At 29.7% G+C, this 22,522-nt stretch overlaps 1 protein-coding gene across 1 annotated transcript; it reads right to left on the reverse strand.

Annotated features, from left to right (window-relative positions):
- Positions 1-13,537: 13,537 nt before the first annotated feature.
- Positions 13,538-15,511, reverse strand: LOC108484655 (transcription factor TCP14-like). The gene has a single exon (XM_017788529.2). The coding sequence runs from the start codon at positions 15,134-15,136 to the stop codon at positions 13,880-13,882; it is 1,257 nt and encodes a 418-aa protein (XP_017644018.1). The 5' UTR covers positions 15,137-15,511; the 3' UTR covers positions 13,538-13,879.
- Positions 15,512-22,522: the final 7,011 nt, after the last annotated feature.

A 22,522-nucleotide genomic window follows, 5' to 3' on the forward strand; every position in this document is an offset into this window, starting at 1 on the left:
TGTGTATATAATTTTTAGATTAACAATGTATATATATATATATTATTAATTTCATGATCGTTTTTTTACAATAGATTTACATGTACATATGTCTTTTAAATCTATTTTGTGTGTTATGTCTCGTCTTGTACCCTTATTATTCTTTTATGCGTTATATATTATTAAAGTTAGCATGTAGTTTGTCAACTTTTAAATATATTTGTGTCTAAAATATTTTACATGTATTTGATTCAAACTTTCACTTTATAATGTCTATTTCAAAAAAATTATATATCTATCCCTAGTTTTTATATATAAATTTGTCAATCTACATTTTATGTGTCCATTTATTCGTCGTTACTTTAAAATAATTTTATACCATATTATTTCTTCGGTTTGCATTTTGTTTTGTGTATCTAGTAGTGGTCATATTACATTATGCCATGCATGTTATCATTGCATTGTTTTATATTGCTATGTTAATTATTCCTCATGCATGATTGAGATTGAGCTATATTTCCAAACTAATTGTACTTAGTTGTAAGTGTTTGTTAGTTGGTTAAATAAATCGTATTGCCTCCACTCTTCCATTGTCATATTTTATGCGTACACCTATTACCTCATATCATCGTTTTCCACTTGGTTTTTGAAATGCGGTTCTATAATATCCAAATTTTTACGATTAATTTCGTCTTATTTCAAGTCGAATTAATACATTTTAAGCTAGTTTTATAATTATTCATTTAAAAATTCTTTAAAACGAAAACGAGATTTGATATTTGGCAATTCGCGGAATCGTGCCCTAACGTGTTGGGTTGCAATTTCGCGTTTGCTCCAAATGATCGAATATCCCTTTAGAATTTCACCCATGTCTTTTAAAAACCCCTTAAAACGGAGGCGATATTCGATATTTGGCAATTTGCGGGATTGTGCCCTAACGTGTTGGGTGGCAATTTCTCGTTTGTTCAAAATAATCGAAGGTCCCTTTTGAATTTCACTTATGTTTTCTAAAAACTCTCCAAAACGAAGGTAATGTTCGATGTTTGGAAATTTGGGGAATCGTGCCCTATCATGTTGGGTTGCAATTTCCTGTTGGTTCCAAATAATCGAACATCCCCTTTGGAATTTCCCTCATGTTTCTTAAAAACTCTAAAAAATAAGGCAATGCTCGATGTTTAGAAATTCGAAGAACCGGGCCCTACTGTGCTAGGTTTCGGTTTTCTCGTTGAGCTAAATAATTGGGCACCCTTTTGTGGTTTTCAACATAAAAATTTTGGAAGTCAAAATTCATCATGTTTTCAAGGGCTTAAGGGATCATGTCCTATCGTGCTGGATGTGGTGCTATATTCCTCTTAGGCAAGAGAATTTTGGTGACTAATTCTGGTTATTCAAATGTCATCAAAAGAGAATCACATTTCAAAAAACATTTTTTTAAGCTTTGACATAAGGACAGTATTTAATCGATTTGGTACCAATTTTGAGCGTAGTGAGGGTGCTAATCCTTCCTCATGCGTAACCGACTCTCGAACCCATTTTCTCATATTTTTGTAAGACCAAAATCGTTGTTTTAGTAAAAAATAAATGTTTTATTAGAATAACCAAATTTTTAGGTGATCCGATCACACCAAAACGAAAGGATCGATGGCGACTCCCCATTTTCGTTTTTTTAAAAGTCGGTCCCCGTTTTGCTTTTAAATTTAAAAATGGTTTCGACATATTATACTTTTCATTCACTATATATTTAACTCAACTCATTGAAATACAAGTAAGGTTAATTTGAAAACTTACCTCTTTTGATAATAATTTCTTCTCTTTTGCTTCTCTTCCATTTCTTTTTCAACTTCATCACCACCCTTCTCTTTTCATCTATTTTTCTTCACTTCCATCTACTAGTTTCTTGCTTCTAGGTTGATGAACATACTCTCTAAGATATTTACTTCCATTTTCGTTTTTGATGCTCATAGAAATTCTCATGATTTTGGAGTGAAATAGTAAAATTGAATAACCAATGACCAAATTGTAAAAGAAGGAAATATTTTTTTTCCTCTTTCCTCCCTTTTATAATACTATTTTATTATTAAAATATCTCATTTATTTATTATTAATATATTATTTAAAATATTACCAACATCATGATTACAATCCAATGGCCTATATTTTATATTCAAGGCTAAGCAAATTTAATGGCCATAATTTATCCATGTATCCAATGACATTTTGGTAATTTTACTCAAAATTATTTATTATTATTTTGCTAAGTGACCATTTTGCCCCTGGTCAAATTTTATATTTCCATTTATGTCCTTTTTCACTTTTGGTTATTTTCATTTTTAGTCTTTCAACCTTTTGAATTTATACTTTAACCTCTCAACTTTTAAATATTCACACTTTTAACCCCATTACTTTTTACATTTTACAATTTAGTAATACCTTAAATTTATATCTCACAATATAATACTATATATTTTATTTATTTATTTTTGGACCTTTTCCATTATCTAATATCTTCATCTAGTAACATTGATGTATTGTATTTCATTTGCTTGATAATTCAATTATACACTTTTGCATATAACACTTTACAAAATTTAAGAGGATGATTTGTGGGGCATTACATTTCTCCTGCCGTAATAAAATTTTGTCTTCTTAATTTGAGTAATTATAAATTCCATTATTTATTTACTCTCTTTTATTGCCTTGATATCCTTCTCCCTTGTGATCATATCTCTAAAAAAATTTTATCCCAATAATGCACTTGTTTCTAAATTCTACGGTCTCTTGAACATATATTTTACTTATCCTTCTATTTCATATAATTTTCTTTCTTTCATTTCTTCATGTATTCTTGTATATATTTTCAATCTATAAGTTATCTATAGCCTTCATATATCCTCCTAATTCTTGACATAAATCTTGACCTTCCATTATTTAACCATGACATACACTTCACTTAATTCACATTACATCACTAACGTATAACTTACTACACCACTCCATGACCTTCAATACCAAGTTTAGGATATTCTAACTTATTAATTTCTATTTGAAGTTAAATTGTCTCTTCTCACCTTTACTTAATGGTCATAGCAAACTTTAACCGTTCAATAAATCTAACACATCAGTTTAATTGTATTATTAAACTAATACATCATCGTATTTTTTTCATTCATTATTTCTAATAATAAGATTTCAAATTATAATTTTCTTAATTGATTTTCTTATTTCATTTTTTCTCTAACATCCCTTATCATTTACTTTCTTTACATCTTATTTTACTAAGAATCTATCCCATATTATTTTTTACCAAAGGGGTTTTGAGGATGTTACAGTGCCTACAAAACATCTGATAAATGCGAGACACACCACAATCTTGATCAACTAGAGTTTCACTTTAACTCAAACTTTAATAGCTCAAATAAAATGTTAAAATATGTTATAAGTCTATGTACTTTTCCAAAAATTAGAATTTAATCCATATACTTTTATTTTATGAAATTTAGTCTCTACTTTTCATATTTCAAAATTTAAGTCCAACTATTAACACTGTTAAATTTTTTTATTAAATTTGTTGTTATGATGTTTTTCAAATAAAAAAAACTCATTTGGTAGCCATATAATTTTAAAAATAACTTTGTAATTAACTTGAATTTAATAAAAAATAACAATATTAAAAGTTGGACCTAAATTTTAAAATATGACAAATAAAAATTTTAAATTTATAAAATAAAAGTACAGGAACTAAATTTTTTTTAAAAAATACAGGCATATTTTAACTCAAATAAAATAGTAATCAAGAAAAAAATTAGTAACAAATAAAGTAAAGTAGAAAAAAACTCGATTAAACTCAAAATCTACTTAAATCAAATATTAAATTATTCAAGCTTTAATCAAAATTTATTTTCAGTAATTTCAACGTATAAAACTCCACATTTTTCATATTTTCAAAATTTATTTGAAAATAAAGGTCGTATAACTGAAAAATATGGAACTCCACATTTTCATATTCAAAACACACTACACAGTGCTCAGACCCAATCATTCAATGTTGCCCCATAAACACAGGGATTTGGCCCACAGCTAAAGTAATTGAACGGTCCAGATTGATGATATTTTTCTCGTGTCCAAACACCGAAGTAGGGTCATTAATACCCACCACCCATCTCTATGGTGCAAGTAACAATGAACTTTCTTTTTTAAAATAAAATAAAAATTAACTGAAAATAAAAAAAATAAAAAAAAAGGGGAGGAGGAATGATCCACCTGTTTGTCAGTGACAATCGTACATTGCTTTGGGCAACGAGCAGCAGCTGGGACCCACCATCTAGAACTGATAAGGTCATTGGCCCCACCCCCACTCCTTTAATCATTTATGGTTGTAAAAAAATAATCACCTCTAGCTTGGATTTATAAGTTTAAAATAGTAATTAATTTCATAACTTTTAAAAGATGAAAATTAATAAAACTATTGTATAAAAATTACTTTTTAAATATTTTAAAAATCAATAACCTAATAAAACATAGTTGAGTCTTTTATTTTTTAAAAATTAATATATATTTTGCTCTTGTTTGTATTAAATCGTTTTAAACTTAACTGATATTTAAACTTAAAATTTATCACATCAGGTATCTATACACAAATGTTATTAAAATGTGATGACGTGACATTGAAAACTTCATTTTATGAGATCTCATATTACAATATGTGGCAAGCTTAAAAGTATATAATTTTATTAAAATTATAAAAACTATTTTACATTTCAATGAACTTAAACAAAATAACATTTAAGTTTATTTGAATTTCGACATTCATATGTCAAGACTTATTCGAATGTGTTATAGTAACTTAATATAATTTTGTTATTATATAACAAAATAATTATTGATATATTAATAAATTATTATTAATATCAATTAAGTAATATAGCAAAAATAAATAGTATTTTGGATAATGGTAAGTTTGTTTAAATTTGTGCTTTTATCTATATATATTATAAATATTGTAGTACTACAAAGAGGCAGTAACACACTTTTTTTTTTTTACTATCTATATTACTACTAGAGTAAATATACTTTTCTGAGATTTAAATTTAGGTTTAATATTCATTGATATCCGTGTTTTTTTAAAAAACTAAATACTTAAATTTGATTTCAGCCACACGTTTTTTGACCAATTTTTTAACAAATTTAAAATGGGATGATATTGACCCCATAGGTTATTACATGTGACATACATGCCACACCATTAGTTAAATGTAACGGCCACATTAGCAAACCTGTTAAAAACTGAAAAAATTGTAGAAATATATAAAACTAAAATGAATTAAAATATTTAAAACTTTAAAAATTCATAAAAATAATATATTTAAAATTTCAGAAAAAATAGAATTTTAAAATATATAAAAATTCAAGAAAAAAGTTTGAAATTTTATTTTAAATTTTATAAAATAAAATATATAAAATTTAAAATTTATAGCTAAAATTTTAAAAAGTAAAAAAAAAAGTAAAGTAAAAAGAAAGCAAAAAGTATTGAAACTTAAAAATAAAATACTCAAAATGCATATTTATAATAAATATAAATGCAAATTTAAAGAAACTTTTAAACTACTAAGGATATCTTTTATTGTTAATTATATTATTAAATTGATATTAAAATAATTTATTAGTATTATTATATGATGATAATAAATATAATATTAATTAATTAATATATATATATTATTAGATTAATTAATTTGTTCATACCATCTAAAAGTTCTACATAAAATAACACAATATATTATTAATTAATAAAATTGAAAATCTATAAAATCATTGAATATAATTGGATAAATTAAAAATAAAAATTAATTTTTTATTAAATATTTTAATTAAATAAATTTAATTTATATATATGATTTTATTTAAAATATGATAATAATCAATCATGTTAAAATCAATTTTTATAATTAAAAAAATTAAATCTATAAATATAATTTTACATTAAATATGATAATAATTATTTTATTAACGATTTTTTATTAAAATTTGAATATAAAATTAATAGATAGGTTCTTCATTCATAACAAATTATTAATAGTTATAATTATTTTGTTAATAATGTTTCCATTGTTGAAATAGTTATTATTACTTAATTATACTTTCAATCCATATTAAATTACATTTTTTATTGAAAAGTAATTATCACTTAATTAGTATTACAATTATATATCAATAAAACTAATATTTAACACTATAAATATATGCATCAACAAAGCATTTTCACTCAAATAACAATAAAGAATTATTAGAAAATTTTATATTTTAAGGTTACGTTTCCATCACCAAAAAAAGGTATATTCTCATTATTATTTGATAAGCTTAACTATTTTTATTTGATATTCGATAATTTTATTGTTATTTGATTTAATAATACTTATGCATCAGCTGATGTTATTCATCATTGTGTTTTGCAGTATTATGTTAAAAGTAATGGCGTATTACAGTGTTATTTTTTATTTTGTATGAAAAAGGGACTTACGATCATCACATCACTACATTGCAATGCCCATGGAGCTACTCTCACATCTTTGTCGAGGAGCAAGGATATATCTTTGCAGGTAAATTTTAATTCATAGTCGAATGTGAAGTTGTTCTATCTAATTATTGTTTTCCACTTTTTATTTTACTTTCAAAATATCATCTTATTCTCTCAATTATTTTTCAAAATTAATACACTTTTATTATAAATTATATCCACCCCAATTTAATTAGTAATAAAATTTTTAAATTATAAAATATATTATTTAATGAATTAAAAATAAACATGTAAAATCACGTGACATTAGAACTAGTAAATTTAAAAAAAAATTTTACTTAAAAAATTATCCGAAGCTCTAAAAGCATCTACACTTGTATAACATTTAATAGGGATAGGTGGGGATGTTGTAGTGAATGATCTAGACAGTTCTTTGTAATCAATTATAGTCATCAAATCAAAAAGGGCTTATTATATAAGAGAAGGCTCTCCTCCTTGATTTTTACAAAAGCTAGCTTTTTGAGTGAATACCAAAGTAGTCATGTGACACCCCACACCTGATTTGATTACCGGATCTGAATGCGTAACGTCACAATACATTGTCGAAGCAACTTAGACTATTTCAAGTAATTTAATTAAACAATTTGACATTAAATCATAATAATCACATACAATCGTAATTATCAACATAAACATGATGATTCAATGTTATATGATTCAACAAATAAAGTTACAAATTTATGATCAATAAAAACGGAGTTAAGACTCGAATCCAAACTCTATTCATAAAAGGGGATTATATGTCTCGAGATAGGCCTCCCCTATTCCACTATTTTAGCTTTAATGTTTGGATGTCTCGAGACAAGAGATTCTTGTCTCGAAACATGGAACAGAGCAAAACTAGTTTAGCTTCGATGTACCCTTGTCTGGAGAAAAAAACCACTTTGTCTCGATACTGGGTTAAGGTTATCTCAAGACTAACATGGAATGTCTCGAGACATTAACACTTTGCATGAACAATAAGGTAAATTTTATTCTAACAATTTAGAGACATGTTTTTCCTGTCTCGAGATTGAATGGCAAAATAACCAAAATGTTTGTTTTCAAGCATTCCAACTAAAGCAAGTTATACCTAAAATAAGCCTATATGTAGATCAACACAATAACAATCAATTCAATACATGTAATCACAATCAAATACCATCTAAGCATACAATCCAATACAACTAGACAAAACTTATCAACTAACACATTCAAGCTTGTATGACCATGCATAATTAGCTACCAATCAAAGGTTGAAAATCAATCTTGGAAACCCTATAGGTCACCTTACCAAATATACTGTAACATGAGCATATATATACAAACAAAATATCATAAGAACTCTAAAATACTTTCTAATGAATTAGGTACATGCCATATGTATTAAACATAGTAAAAATAATATAAAAATAGACGAGTTGAGAATTGATTGCTTGGATGCTGATCACCCACGATCACTCCAAAAACCTACAAAACATGCGCATGAAAACAAACAAATTTGTACATTGAGTATTGATTACTCAGTGGTGTTGTAACACCCTTAACCCGGCTTGGTCGCTAGACCTGAGTTATAAAATGCTACAACAAAAAACAGAACATATAACATTCGCATATAAAGTTAAACTTACAAGATTTCATGTAAACACCTCAATCAATCATGTTTCATAGCATTCATATTAAATACGGGTCTCAATCAGACTTACGAAATCCTTTAAACCAACCTAATAACATGTAAGGACTTAATTGTAAACTTTACAAAAAGTATGAAAACTTCATTAAATAAGGGTCATGCGGCTGTGTGACAAGTTGAGGCTATGTTGAGTTAGGTAGCATAGTCGTGCTGTCAAATCGTGTAACAAGCTGATGCTGTGTATAATAGGGTCAGATGGCTATGTAGCCAAGTCATGTAATAGGTTGAAGTCGTGTCTAAATGTAAAATTTCTAACAAAGGTCACACGGTCGTGTCCAAGATCGTGTAACAGGCTGAGGCCATGTAAGTTGGAATCACACAGTCGGGTAACTTATTGAAGCCGTGTACATGAATCAATACCCAAATCAAATAGAGCACATGGCCATACCATATTCCCATGTGTGACACACGGCCGTGTGTCAGACCGTGTATACCTAAAAGAACCTTTTCAAACAAGATACATAGCCCTATATCACTTAAACCACAAGCAAGCATTAAACTATCCCTCAACTTGTTCAAAAACATCAAAAATATGCTAAAACCACAACTTAAATCAATCACCATAAGTGTCGAATCAATATGCCACCATAGGCACCACAATTTATCAAGATAATACCAATCATTCACACCATGTATAACCAAAGATTCATGCCATACATTCATTCCAAAATCATCATTCTCAAGTTTCAAAATCAATAAGAAAAATGCACCATAAGTATTAAACATACTTTTACCATTACATGCCACCATCAACCAGAAACAACTATCAGGGCATAAACAAGTACCACACATACAAGCACATTTATACAAAGCTATCAACTAGCCTAACTTCAACTCCAACATTTACATAACCATATATGGACACATAAAAAAGAACTAATTCATACTTCCTACTTGCATATATGCATATAATCAAAACACCTATTTACATGTCACTTATAACCTATCCCAAATGATAAAAAATCTATCGAGTCATTGAACGGATAGTGTGAGCTTTGACTTGATTTCCAACCGGCCACATAATTTCTGATGATCTATAAGAAAACAAACATAGCAAACGTAAGCATACACAATGCTTAATAAATTCGTACAGAATTTAACATAACTTACCGATGTTAATATAACTTAAGCATTGAACACATAATTATATAATTAGGTAACATGACATTCTTTGATATCCTATGCACATCACAAGCCCAACAAGGTTAGTTTCTTCACAAATGAACATAAAACATGATTTATGCCTTTATACCATATACAAAGCTAACATACATGGCTCACATAACACCATTTATTTTGCTACTAATTTGTACCATCATTTCTATTTTATAAACCTTGTTTTCACTCGTTGAAATGTAGTGAAATAACGTTGGATACACAGGATAAAATTTGCTCACATGAGCTGTGAATATAATGCTCACATGAGCTGTGAATGTAAGTGCTCACATGAGCTATGAATATGGGCCTGCTTACACAAACTGTGCGTCAGGATGGTAACTTTACACGATGCTGCTCAAAAGAGCTGTGAAGAATCCGCAACAAATGCATAACCTTAGCCATCGATAAAACATTCAAGACCAGCACCTGAGACGATAATAACCCTAATGACATATCATTTGTATCCTAGTTGTTCACTACGTTCATACGGGCCTCACTTTATATCCACAACTTCCAATCATTTAAACACCAACATATTAACATGAACTCAACTATATTCATAGCCTTTTTCAATCACCAACACCAAATATACCATTAATTACAGTTTAGTCCATCTATTATTCAATATTATTGCACAAAAGATATGCAATCTCATACAAATACATATTAAATCAAAAAGGAAATAAATAAATCAGCTTATACATTATACAAACTTACCTAAACCGAAACAACAACAAACACGACATCAAGAACTACTCAACAATTTTTTTCTTTTCAATGTTTATCTACCGGTTGATCCGTTTCTTGATCTATAATATAATTTAATTCAATTATCAACTTCAAATACTTATAAAGCATAATTTTATGCATATGACTATTCATTTAACACTTTAAATTATTTTCCTAATTTTTTATATTTTCTTCAATTTAATCCCTAAAACCGATACTTTTATAACTTTCACATTTAAACCCCAAATTTCAAACCATTTTCAATTCTATCCTTAGATAACCCTCTAGAATCGAAACTTATAGAAATCTTTGGCTAATTTTATAAATTTTCAATTTTAGTCCCTAATTCAAAAACTAACAACCATCTCTTTACAAATAAGTCCTATTTCCTAACAAAGTTCCAAACTATACCATTTAACATCCCAATAAACTTCAAAACAACAATGGTGACTTTTAAAATCCTTGATAGTTTTACAAAATAGTCTTTGGGCTAGCTAGATTAAGTTACAACTATTTCAAAAATATAAAATTTACGAAAAACGGTTTTGAAATTTCACACCATGCAATGACCGAATGTTTCCTTGAAGCTTAACAATGGCTTCTCCTTCTTGTGCTTGTTTATTTCAGTGGTGGAAAAAAAAGGTAAGAATATGATGCCATTTTGTTTCTTTTTACAATTTAACCATTAAAAATTAAATTATATTTTAACATTATTTTAGAGAAAATAAGCTCCTAACCGTCCACTTCCTAGCAAAGTGGGCAAATTACTATTTTGAACCTTAAACAACCATTAATCAATCCACTTAACTAAAAGAAATCAATAGAAATTAACTTTCTCGGTTTTTACGATTTAATCTTTTTTCCTTAATTGACCAACCAAACATTAAAATGACTAAATTTTAATACGACACTCTATTAGACTCGAAAATATTAATTAGTAACATCTATAGACTCACTCATCAGATTATGGTCCCGAAATAACTGTTTTCGACACTACTGAAAATCAAACTATTACAGGTACTAACATTATATGAATTTATATATAAAAAAATTTAAATAACAAGAATATAATTATAACATTAAAACAAATCATTTTCAAAATAATTTGTGATAATCAGAATTAGAATGACATAATAAACATTTACTTATAGCCCTATTAACCGAATGCAAACACAAGTACAAGTACACGAATTTAACCCCTAACACTCCATAATAAGCACCAAAGTATTGATCAAGCATAAATTCACTGACCCCCCCTAACACTCCACAGAACGTAATGTACTGAAGTGCCAGAATAAAATTGCACCGAAGTGTTAGAATGATTGCATCGTAATGCCAGAATACATTTATTCAATTTTGTCTCTATAAACTCTTTTATTTGAAATGCTCGTATGTTTTGATATTCATTATCAATTTGAAATCCAAATTTGAATTTAATCACTATTGACCTCGTACTTCCATTCTATAGTAAAATTTTCTTTCAACTTTCAAACTACTCAATTTGGTCTCTAAACACAAAAATTAACTATATAAATTTTTATATAAGCTTTACTTAAATTTAATTTGAAACTTTTATTATAACATTAACCTATTCCACCATACACTTAATTCATACTAGCTTGCATGAATCTAATCTTTTAAACCCCAAAAATTCTCAAGCTTTCTATCAATGTTTCATCTAAATAAATTAAACAATTTCTAAATTCATGGCTTAGGTTGTAATTATTTACTAACATATATTAATAATCCATCAAAAATTTACAAGAAAAAACCCACTTACCGTCCCAATTAAGTTCATGGCAATGGAAGAACAATAAGCTAAGTTTTATTTTCTTCCTTTTTGTTTTGGTTTGGGAAAGATGGAGAAGATGATGTTTTCATCTTCTCTCTCCCACTAAGGGATATATATAGATAGATATATAAAAGTAACAAACACTCCATTAACTTAATTCAGCTTAGTCCATGAATATAACTCAGTTCAATTTTAGCATGATAATTGGTTTCCAAAAATCGGCTAGGGGAAAGTATTCTTTTCTCTAGATGTTTGTGTCGAGAGTTTGGGAAACCCTCAAGGCTAATACGACTCAATCCATCAAGAATGGCAACTCAATTCAATTTTAGCATTATAACTGGTTAACAAAGAGATCCTCCCTCTGGTTAGAGTTTGCAAATGCTCATCTCATCATGTGGATAGATCTCTTGTCACAAACATGGTTAAAACTGATGGGAGTTAGAAGTAGAATTAGTTTGAACAATGTCTTGATTTATCTATATTATTTTCTATTTCAAGGACACATCCTCCTATGGAAGAGGCTGATCAGGATTCTCTATACTGGCAAGAATGCAAGATGAGAACATCACAGTAGCCAAGGCTTGTAGGCACTTAAAGGAACTAGTGGAATCTAGAAGACAAAAAATGGCAGGAAGTTTGGAAGTTCAAAGGTCCATAGAGGATAAGGAGCTTCTTATGGCTAGCTCTTCAAGGCAAATTACTAACTAATACGGAGCAATGTAAACGGGGAATGTCTGATAATCCTTGGTGCTTCATTTGCGGAAAAGAATTCGAATTAGTAATCCATGCATTAAGAGATTGTTCTATGGCTAGAAGTGCTTGGGGAAGGCTTCTTCCTGCACCTATTCGTAGCACTTTCTATGTTTTTTCTCTGTTGAACTGGAAACAAGAGCAATTTGAAAATTGGAAACTTGGACTAAAGTCAAATCTTCAATGTCATAATGTGGAAATTATGGGAACTTAGGAACTCCATAGTTTTCAATAATGATAACCATAACGCTGATAAATTAATTAAGCATTGTTTGATATTTGCTAGGTACATTCTGGATGCTCGAGGAGGAAAGGACTTAAGGAGCCGAAAGACTGAGAAACAGTTACCATGGACTAAACTACCTTTGGGATGAACCAAACTCAATACAGATCGTCTTCGAAGAATATCGCTGCAGCTAGTACCCTACTTAGAGATCACAATGACGCATGGATGGCGGGCTTTGCTCGTTGTATTGGTATTTGCTCTGTAGTCCAAGCAGAACTTTGGGGAAGGTGCCAGTCGAAGTGGACAATATCATGGTGGCTCGCATTTTGACATAAGATCTTCCTAATAGAAAGGACTTCAATATTGGCAGGAACATTAAAGATTTTTTAGTTAGGCAACGGAAAATCCAATCCGACATGTTTATAATGAAATCAATAGGGTTGCCGACTGCCTCTCTAAAAAGGATCTTTTTGATGATCTAGGCATTAAATTCCTCGACAACCCTCCAAAAGAACTTGAAGAAATATTGTCCACTGATGGAGCCGGGATAACGTTTAATATGACTTGTTTATGCATTAACTAGTCTTTAAAACTTAATTTCTCATTTCTTTAGAAAAAAAAAAACCTAAGGAGTGCTTTTTTGGCCTCTTCCAAGAATTATTTGCACAAACAAAAATGCTGAAATGAAATTAATGGTGTAACAAAAATAAATATAAAAAACCCAAAAAATGGAGACTTTTTTCAGCCAAAACGGACGGCACCAATGTTAAAAATGGTGTCTTCTATCTCACCCGAAACCTAGAAAGAACCTCATATTAATCACACCAAGAAAAGTAAATTTTCAACCTTTTTTGGCAGTAATGAAAACCAAATCGTATTTTTTTTTGCTTTTTTGTTATTTGAAAGAACAATCAAACCTCACGTGTGTTACACATCAAACTACACAACTGATCGAAACAAGCAAAGAGATGATCGATGCATGGTGGTATTTGATCAACTCTACGACTGATGACTAGTTGCATCATGTCGGTTATCGCCGCCTCCGGCGCTTCGACCACCACCTGCACCTCCTCCTCCTCCGCCGTCGTTGTTTGAATGAGACCCGCTCGTTTGTGATTCGGATACTTGCCGATAAGGATTCAATCCAGCTAATATATTTAAATGTCCTTCAGCACTTATGCCGGTACTTCCTCCTCCACCACCAGCAGCAGCAGCGCCACTAGTAACACCGCTTGAACCCAATTGTTGGCCTGGCAATAACGCCATCGGAGCTGGAAAATTCATGAAATGCAATCCACTAGACATAGTGCCCCTATACAAAGCACTGCTATTCACGGAAGGAAACGTCCATATAGGGTCGCCGCTCATTACTTGATTATTAGAATTAGTTACCATCCAAAAATTAGCCGGAATCTGACCGTGAGTTGCTGCTGGAATCACGCCAGTGCTTGACTGCAACAAGTAACTCCCCATTTGATGTTGTGAAGATAAATCTTGCTCGGGTCTTCTCTTCCTTCCTAGACTATTTTCTTCGTTTGCTGATATTTCCAACGAAGAACTATTATGATCACGCAACTCTTGCTTAGCTTGGAACATGGAATTCAAGTTACTGCTTGATTGGAGGTTAAGGAATGTCGGGGTTGTTTCTAATCCAATTCCTGGGAACAGACTTCTACGTTGTTGCATAGAGAAGTTGGAGTTGAAACCTGAGGATCGTAACTGAGTGGGAACCGACATGGTTGAGCCTGAACTGCGGAGGGAGATGTTGAGGGAAGTGAAGTTTGCTGGGATGGTTCCAGTACCAGTGGCGGCGATCACAGCTGGTTCAGCTTGTTGGAGTAGCCATTCAATGGTTTCACCATCAGATTTATGGCCTAATTCACGAGTGAGCTGAAAAACCCTGGCTGCACAAAGAGCTGGCATTCGGATCCTACGGCCACGTCCATCGACCTTGGTATGTCGATCTTTGGTTGAAGTACGTTTAGGGGGTGGTTTTTTAAAAGGTTCTGGCGAGATTTGGAGGCTTGAAATGGAACGACTCGTGTTGGGTTGATCAGCAGAGGATGAAGAAGAGGAAGAAGGTGGGACAAGGGAAGGGAAAGGAGGGGAAGAAGAGGAAGAACAAGGCTGGTTATCATCTTCTTTCTTCTCAAGTAATTGGAATGGGAAAGTGGGGCGGTGTTGCTGCTGCTGTTGGTGGTGGTGGTGGTGGTGGTGATGATGGAGTTGATGATCATCACTTCCTCCTCCTTCCATGATATCATGAAAGTAATAGGTCGTTTCTCTAAAGGTTATCTTTGGGGGGGGGGGGGGATCGGAAAATCTAGTAATTTATTCGTTTGGTGGGTCTTTCGATCTTTGTGTTTTTTTTTTAAAAAAAAAAAAAAGAGTACAAATGATATAGAGGGGATGATAGGGAGGGAGTGTTATGAATTAATTTGGTTTTTATTTGAATTTGTTTTCCCATGAAAAGCTTAGCCTGGAAAATTCCTTTAGAGAATACATGTGTTTTGACGCAGATAAAGAGAGAAAGGATAAGGGAAGAGGGCAAGCTTTAAGCAACAAAGATAATGAGTGGAAATGATATGATATGGGGTGAGCTTTAAAAAGCAATATATTTTTAATAAATATGATTATATGAATTGAATGAAAAAAAATAAAAACTTAGGAATTTTGTTTTAATATCCTTTGATCAGTGGTTGGACAGGACAGCCCCTTTGGTTCAGACTCCACGTGAGGTGCTCTTTTTTATCATTCAATCCATAAAGACAGTGGTGGCCAAGGTGGGACCCAATTCCAAGTCAAAATTTTAAAATATATTTCTTTTTTCTGTGAGACTATTGGACCCATCTCATTCAAGTAATTAGGGGTGAGCATTCGATCGAATCGAATCGAATCGAATAGAAAATTTTCGAGTTAATCGAGTTTTCGAATCTTATTTTATCATCCTAACTTTATTTGAAATTTTCTCGAATCGAGTCGAGTGAGATGTAATTCAATCGAATCGAATCGAATATATTTGTTCGAGTTAAGTTTAAAAAAATGACTCTAGCATTATTTATTTTATGTAATTTTTCAAAAAATAATTTTCTTTAAAGTTTTTAAACATGAACATACAACAAAAATTAAAGTAAATAAGTGAATAAATACAAGCAACACAACATTAACCTAAATAAACAACATTAGTCCAAAAAAACAACAAAAAAAATACAACAAGATTATAATAAAAAAACATAAGTAAAAGTCAAAGTAAACAACATAAGTTGAAGTAAACAACAACATTATAATAAAAAAAACATGAGCAAAAGTTTAAAATACAATAGAAACCTACACCACTCAAAAAAAAAAAGAATACAACAAAAGTTCAATTAACCAACAACAATAACAAACCAAACCAAACTAATAACAATAACACATCAGTTCAAAAACCATTATAGAATAGTTTAAGTTTCTTCATGAGTCCAAATAAAAACAAAAACAATACAACAACATTGTAATAAAAAACATAATTAAAAGTCTAAAATACAATAAAACCTACACCAGTCCAAAAAAAGAACACAACAAAATCTCAATTATCCAACAACAATAACAAACCAAACCAAACTAACATCGGTTCAAAACCATTATAGAATGGTTTAACTTCTTTCTTGTGCTTCAATCATCGTTGATAATCTTGAAACATCTAGTAAAAGTATTGATTGAGTTAGTTAAATGATAAAAATGTTTGCAAAAATAATTAAATAAACACTTAACTTTATAAACTAATGTTAAGTGTATTACCTTCTTGATCTTCGGTATTTTGAATAAATCTAGCAAATTTAAAAACAAAAGTGTTAGTTAAATTATGGGAATGCTTACTAATATAAATAATACAAAAGCTTATTTTATAAATTAAAATTTTTATATTACCGTCTTCCATGATTTGAAGTTCATCAACATAATCTTCAAGATTGATGGCATCACTAGATTTCAAGCCAATCTTGTGTGCAAACTAAAGCCTCGACCATGAGAGGAGTTAGAGAACTTCTAAAACTATCGAGAACACGCCCACCGTGCTAAATGCACTTTCCGAGGCAACTGTTGAGATAAGAATAGCAAAAATATCTCGAGCCATTTGTGCAAGAATAGGAACCTAGGGTCGTTCATTTTCCACCACAATAGTAAATCAAATGAACTTGAATTGTTTACTTCTTCATCTTCACCCAAATATCTATCCAACTCAGATTTGCTTTCTAATCCAACTTGTTTCTTCTTCTTAAGGTATTTTTGTTTGGCCAAGCCTGCTTTCATTTCGATCGATCTATTTCCATTGAACGCAAAGATTAGTCAAAGAACTAGATCTACCTTCAAACAATTCAATTCTCCCAAGATTAGAAGAATACTCATTGAACAAGCAATGCAATTCTTTATCAATCATTTTTATAATGTCATTAGCGACATTAGGAAAAAGCAAGTTGACCCCAAAGTCCAAAAACTCATTTTACATCGCGGATCAAAGATGACCGCCAAGTAAACTAGCATGTTGATCTTGTTTCCTTCACCCCAATACTTATTATATTTCTCTCATTTTGGAAGTCATAGAAATTATTTCTAGATCTCCACAATCTTGCCACCCATCAAAAAGACAATGCACATCCGTCAATACTTCAAAAAGTGAATGAGAGGTAACATGCAAAGATCCGGACACCTTCAATGTAAGATGATAAAAGGCTCTAATACTTTTATAACTCTTGAACAATTTCCCAATCATCAAATGTAGGAACTCCATCTCCAAAGAAGAAGATCAAGAAAAAATTATGGTCATCACGCATATATGATTCAAATGCACGCCATATTTTTCAGCCACCTTTAACATCATATATGTTGAGTTCCATCTAGTAGGCACATCTAAACACAATTGAGCCTTACTATCTATCATTTCTTCTTTTACCCGTTGGTTGAATTTTGTCAACCTTGATGGTGATGCTCTTATATACCTCACAAGACCTCTAACTCGATCCACGCATACGTAAGCATCCTTAATACCATATTGCACAATGAGATTAAGAATGTGCAACACATCTCATATGAATAAATTTTCCATTTGCAATGAAGCATTTCGATGATTGAATTTCTTTCTCAAATATTCAATGGCAACACTATTGGCGGATGCATTATCAACCGTAATAGTGAAGACCCTCTCAATCCCCAATCTCAAGACATTTTTCAATGGCTTGACCTATGCTTTCACCTCTATGAGCGGATATTGGGCAAAAATTTATAATCCTTTTTGCAACCTCCACTCATCATCCACCCAATGTCTTTTAAAACCATATAAGATATCCTCTGCAATGAAGTCCAAGTGTCGTAGTCAAACAAACTCTACTTATATCTTTTTCAAAATAGTTCTTCATCACACTCTTCATGGAGTTAAATAAATCAAGACAATCCTTCTAATTGTCCAACGAGATGGAAGACTAAACCGTAAGGTGCTATAGAAAGAAAGTATTTGAAACCCTCTCCTCTACAAATTTAAAAGGTAGTTCATCCACAATTATCATACGAACTAATGCTTTTCTAATAGCATCTTTATCAAACACCCAAGTTGATAAATCTGTTGTTTCTTGGCTAACCTTCACAAATGCTAATTCGATTGCTTGGATTAGAAGTATTACCTCGAGGTCTTTTTAGGCATGTTTTCAAATGGTTATTCAAATTAGCTTGTAGAACCCAAGTTGATTCCATGGTGTAAGTAACATCACATGTATTGCACCTTGCTCTCTTCTCCCCTCTTTAGTCACAAATTTGGTGAAATGGTTCCAACAAGATGCTCTTGGAGTAATCTTTTTCTAACATTTTCATTGGTTGTTGTTTGATCATCTTTACTTGGGAAGAATTTTGTGAACTTTGAGTTGAACCATCTCGCTTTGAATCACTCATCTACAAGTAAATATTTGTTGCAATCACTAACCATGACCAATAATTAATTTAAAATAAAACCTAATAAATCGGTTAAATTAAAAATTAATTAATATAATAGTACAAAAGCATGTTTACTGGTATTCTTGCAAATAAACAAAACAATCCAAAAGCCATGGCTTATTTAAAGTATTCATAGTCGTGATATTATAGAAATTTTGCTTTGGAAATCATTGCTAGTGGATACTAATGAAAATAGATGTACATTAAGTGCCAATTAACCAAAAAATAGATGTTCATAAAATAAATGTACAGATGGATAAATAAACATTAATGTCTGTAGTTTTTCTTCTTCAATTATTGAAGAAAAATTAGTTAATTCATAAGGATAAAAATCATACAAAAATCTAATAATTACAACTTGAACTAGTAATACAAACTTAATTAACTAAGTTTTAAAAAAATCTTATAAATTAGTAAACCCTAGGAAATAAATAACATTTAATAACAAATTAAATTTATAACGATGATGGAACAAAGTCTTCAATAATTTAACCATTGAATCAAAACAAAGTCTTCAATAATTCAAAATGTTTCAAGAGTCAAGACAAACCTTAAAGATGCAAAAACTTGAGCTTAAAATGGAAAAGAACAAAGTACCTCGGTCATTACTCGGAAGGAACAAAGAACTCGATTTGGAGGTAAAAATTTTAATTTGAAGGTTGAAATAAACTAAAAGAAGAAGAAGGATTTTAATTTTAAGATTTTTTTTTAGCAAAACAGAGTAAGGTTTCGTCTTTCGTAGAAATGGGGGGTAAGGGTTTCGTTGAAATGGGGGGTAAGGGGTTTGAATAACAGTGTTTAATTTTATGGTTTTGTGAAAAACAAAGTCTGGAGAGAATAAGAAAATTAATTGGATTTGGCTGCTGGAGATGGCATGGGGCTTGGGGGTTTGAATTGATTTGGGGGAGGAATTGGGTTTGGGTTTTAGGAAAATAAAGTTTTGGGCAAACGGGCTTGGGGTTGGGGTGAGGAAAAATGGGATAAAATAAAATATTTGGGCTTAGGGGTAATTGGGTTTAGTAATTAGTAAAAGTTTAAAATTTAAAAAATTTAAAAATATAGTTTATATTCGGTTTATTCAATTATTCGAGTTATTCAATTCGAGAATTCAACTCGACTCAATTGAAATTGAAAAAAATTCGAGTTGATTCGATTAATTCGATTAACTCGATTAACTCGATTCGAATAATTCGAAATTCGAATTTTTTTTCGATTTTTTCGAATCGAATCGAGTTTTGCTCACCCCTACAAGTAATTATTTCATTTTTGCCTCCCTATTTCATCTTCATTTTCTGTTTTTATTTTTCTTTCAAATTAGTGGGAGTCCAGGCTTAAATTAATTAATTAAAATTTGAAATGTCCAACTCTAAATTTAGATTTATCTCCTTCATTCCTATCAAATTCAGCATCCAACTCTCCGGTAAAAATAACCCTATTTTACATAATAACCTTTTTACCTACTTTGACAAATAATAAAAAGAATTCCACCACCTTCAAAAACCCTAACATTGATTTAACTATGATATAAGTAGACATACATACAAATTTAAATATGAAGTTTTAACTTAATTGGTATAGGCATTGTTATTAATATAGAAGGATGTGAGTTTGAGTACGCTGAAGCACATTATTCTTTCATTTTTGTTGGGATTAAAGAAGGATTATGAGTAGTTTTAATCATTCTTTAAAAAGAATAGATATATAATATAAAACAAATATTAACAACTTTATCTTTAAATTAAACTCATTTATATATATAATATAAAGTTGTTACGTTGAGTGCTTTCGCAATGTTAAAAGAAAATTAATAATGGTATCAAATCTCTTATTTTGAGTTATACTAATTAGATGATGCGCTAAATATAATTTATATCTTTTTATTTAAAAGGAGTGAAATTTAAACAAGTTGAATTGAAAGTAAATATATATAAAGCATAACAAAAATTAAATATATGAGATTCGTGATAAATATATAACTTTACTTGTAAATTTGAAAATATGAAATATAGTTAGAATTCACAAAAATATGTCTAGCTTTTATAGTTTGTGTTTTAATATAAATTATATTACTTACTTTTAAAAAATAAAATAAAAATATGTAATAAAATATAAATGAATTCATTATTATTATTTTACTTACAACTTTATCATAATATTTTTCATTTTAAAAATAGTTATTTTATTAATATATTAAGTCAAATAAAAGAACATTAAAAAGTAAACAACATATAAAATCAATAGAGAAATTTCTTGCATCTTATTTTTACTCACCCAAGAGTTTTATTTATAAGCACTTGTCATTCAATGCAATACAAATAAATGGAGCTTATTTAAATGCTTTATTAACGCATACATCAAGCAACTTGTATATCTACTTTCATAAATAAAAGGGGGTTATGTAACAACTCGTTTTTAGTGATGTTATAAATAGTAGTCTCGAGATCATAAATTCGAAAAGTGAGTCTGTAAATATTATTATTAAATATTATATTGAATTTTGATTTGATAAATTTTGTTAATTGGACTAATAGTTAAGTTCAAGTGGTTTGTCCCTAAAGTTATGTGATTTTGAAAATGAGATATTGAGACTTCATTTCAGAAACCGAGCCCGTAAATATTTTATTAAATATTTATGGAGTTATTATATAGGTGTATTGAAATTTGGTTAAAAAATTTAATTTTAAATAATTAATTTAATAAAAGGATTAAATTGTAAAAGTTATAAAAGCTAATCTCTATTAGTTTATTCATGCTTAATAGCCATAAAATCATGGGTGGAAGATTAGACCTTATGTTACAATTAGACCATATTAAAGTAGCTTGGACGATTAGTGGGTTGTTTTTAAGTATTTTATATGTTAAAATTTTATTTAATTAAAAGTAAAACATATTTTATAATAAAACAAAAGTAAAAGTCATTTTAATTTTATCATCTTTTCATTTTTTGAGTTAACACCGAAACCACCATTATTTTAGAACCAAAGCTTTGGCCTTGGCAAATTTAATTGCATAGTAAGTATTTCTTATTGTTTTTAGTAATTTTTTTGTTTTTGATATCGTTATAACTTAATCTAGCTAATTTAGGGACTAATTCGTAAAATTGTGAAATGCTTTGATTTATGTCATTGATGAAATTGTAATTTTTTTGAAGTTTGATGATAGATTATTAATCTTGATAGTTAAATAGGACTATTTTGTAAAAGTGGTTTTGGTTAGTTTTGTATTTAAGGACTAAATTGATAAAATAATAAATTTGGCATGAAATTCTTGTGATATTTTAATAAATATCGAATGTAATTGCATGGGGAAAAATTGGCTAGCATGGAGTTGGTTTAATTGTGATAAATTTGAAAGTTTCGGGTTTAGAGACTAAATTGAATAAATTATAAAAATTTAGGGTAAAAGTATAAAATGTTGATTAAAGGGTTAATTACATGAATTTTAGTATTTAAAAGTATTTGAATTGGATAATTGAATTAAATTATAATATTTAGATCAATAAACGAGTCAACCAGTCAATAATCGCGGGAAAGAAAAGTTAGCGGGGTAATCATCGATGTTGTGTTTGTTGTCATTTTTGGATTAGGAAAGTTCGTGTAATGAATGAATCGATTTAGTTGATGTTTTGAGAATTAATAAATATCTAAGTATGTTGTATTTAAATTTGCTTGCATGGTAAGT

Source organism: Gossypium arboreum, chromosome 7, assembly GCF_025698485.1.
Source record: "Gossypium arboreum isolate Shixiya-1 chromosome 7, ASM2569848v2, whole genome shotgun sequence".
Taxonomy (NCBI): Eukaryota; Viridiplantae; Streptophyta; class Magnoliopsida; order Malvales; family Malvaceae; genus Gossypium; species Gossypium arboreum.

Bases quoted from the DNA above. Each gene is read 5' to 3' on its own strand.
- LOC108484655 (XM_017788529.2), bottom strand. From the start codon at position 15,136: ATGGAAGGAGGAGGAAGTGATGATCATCAACTCCATCATCACCACCAC.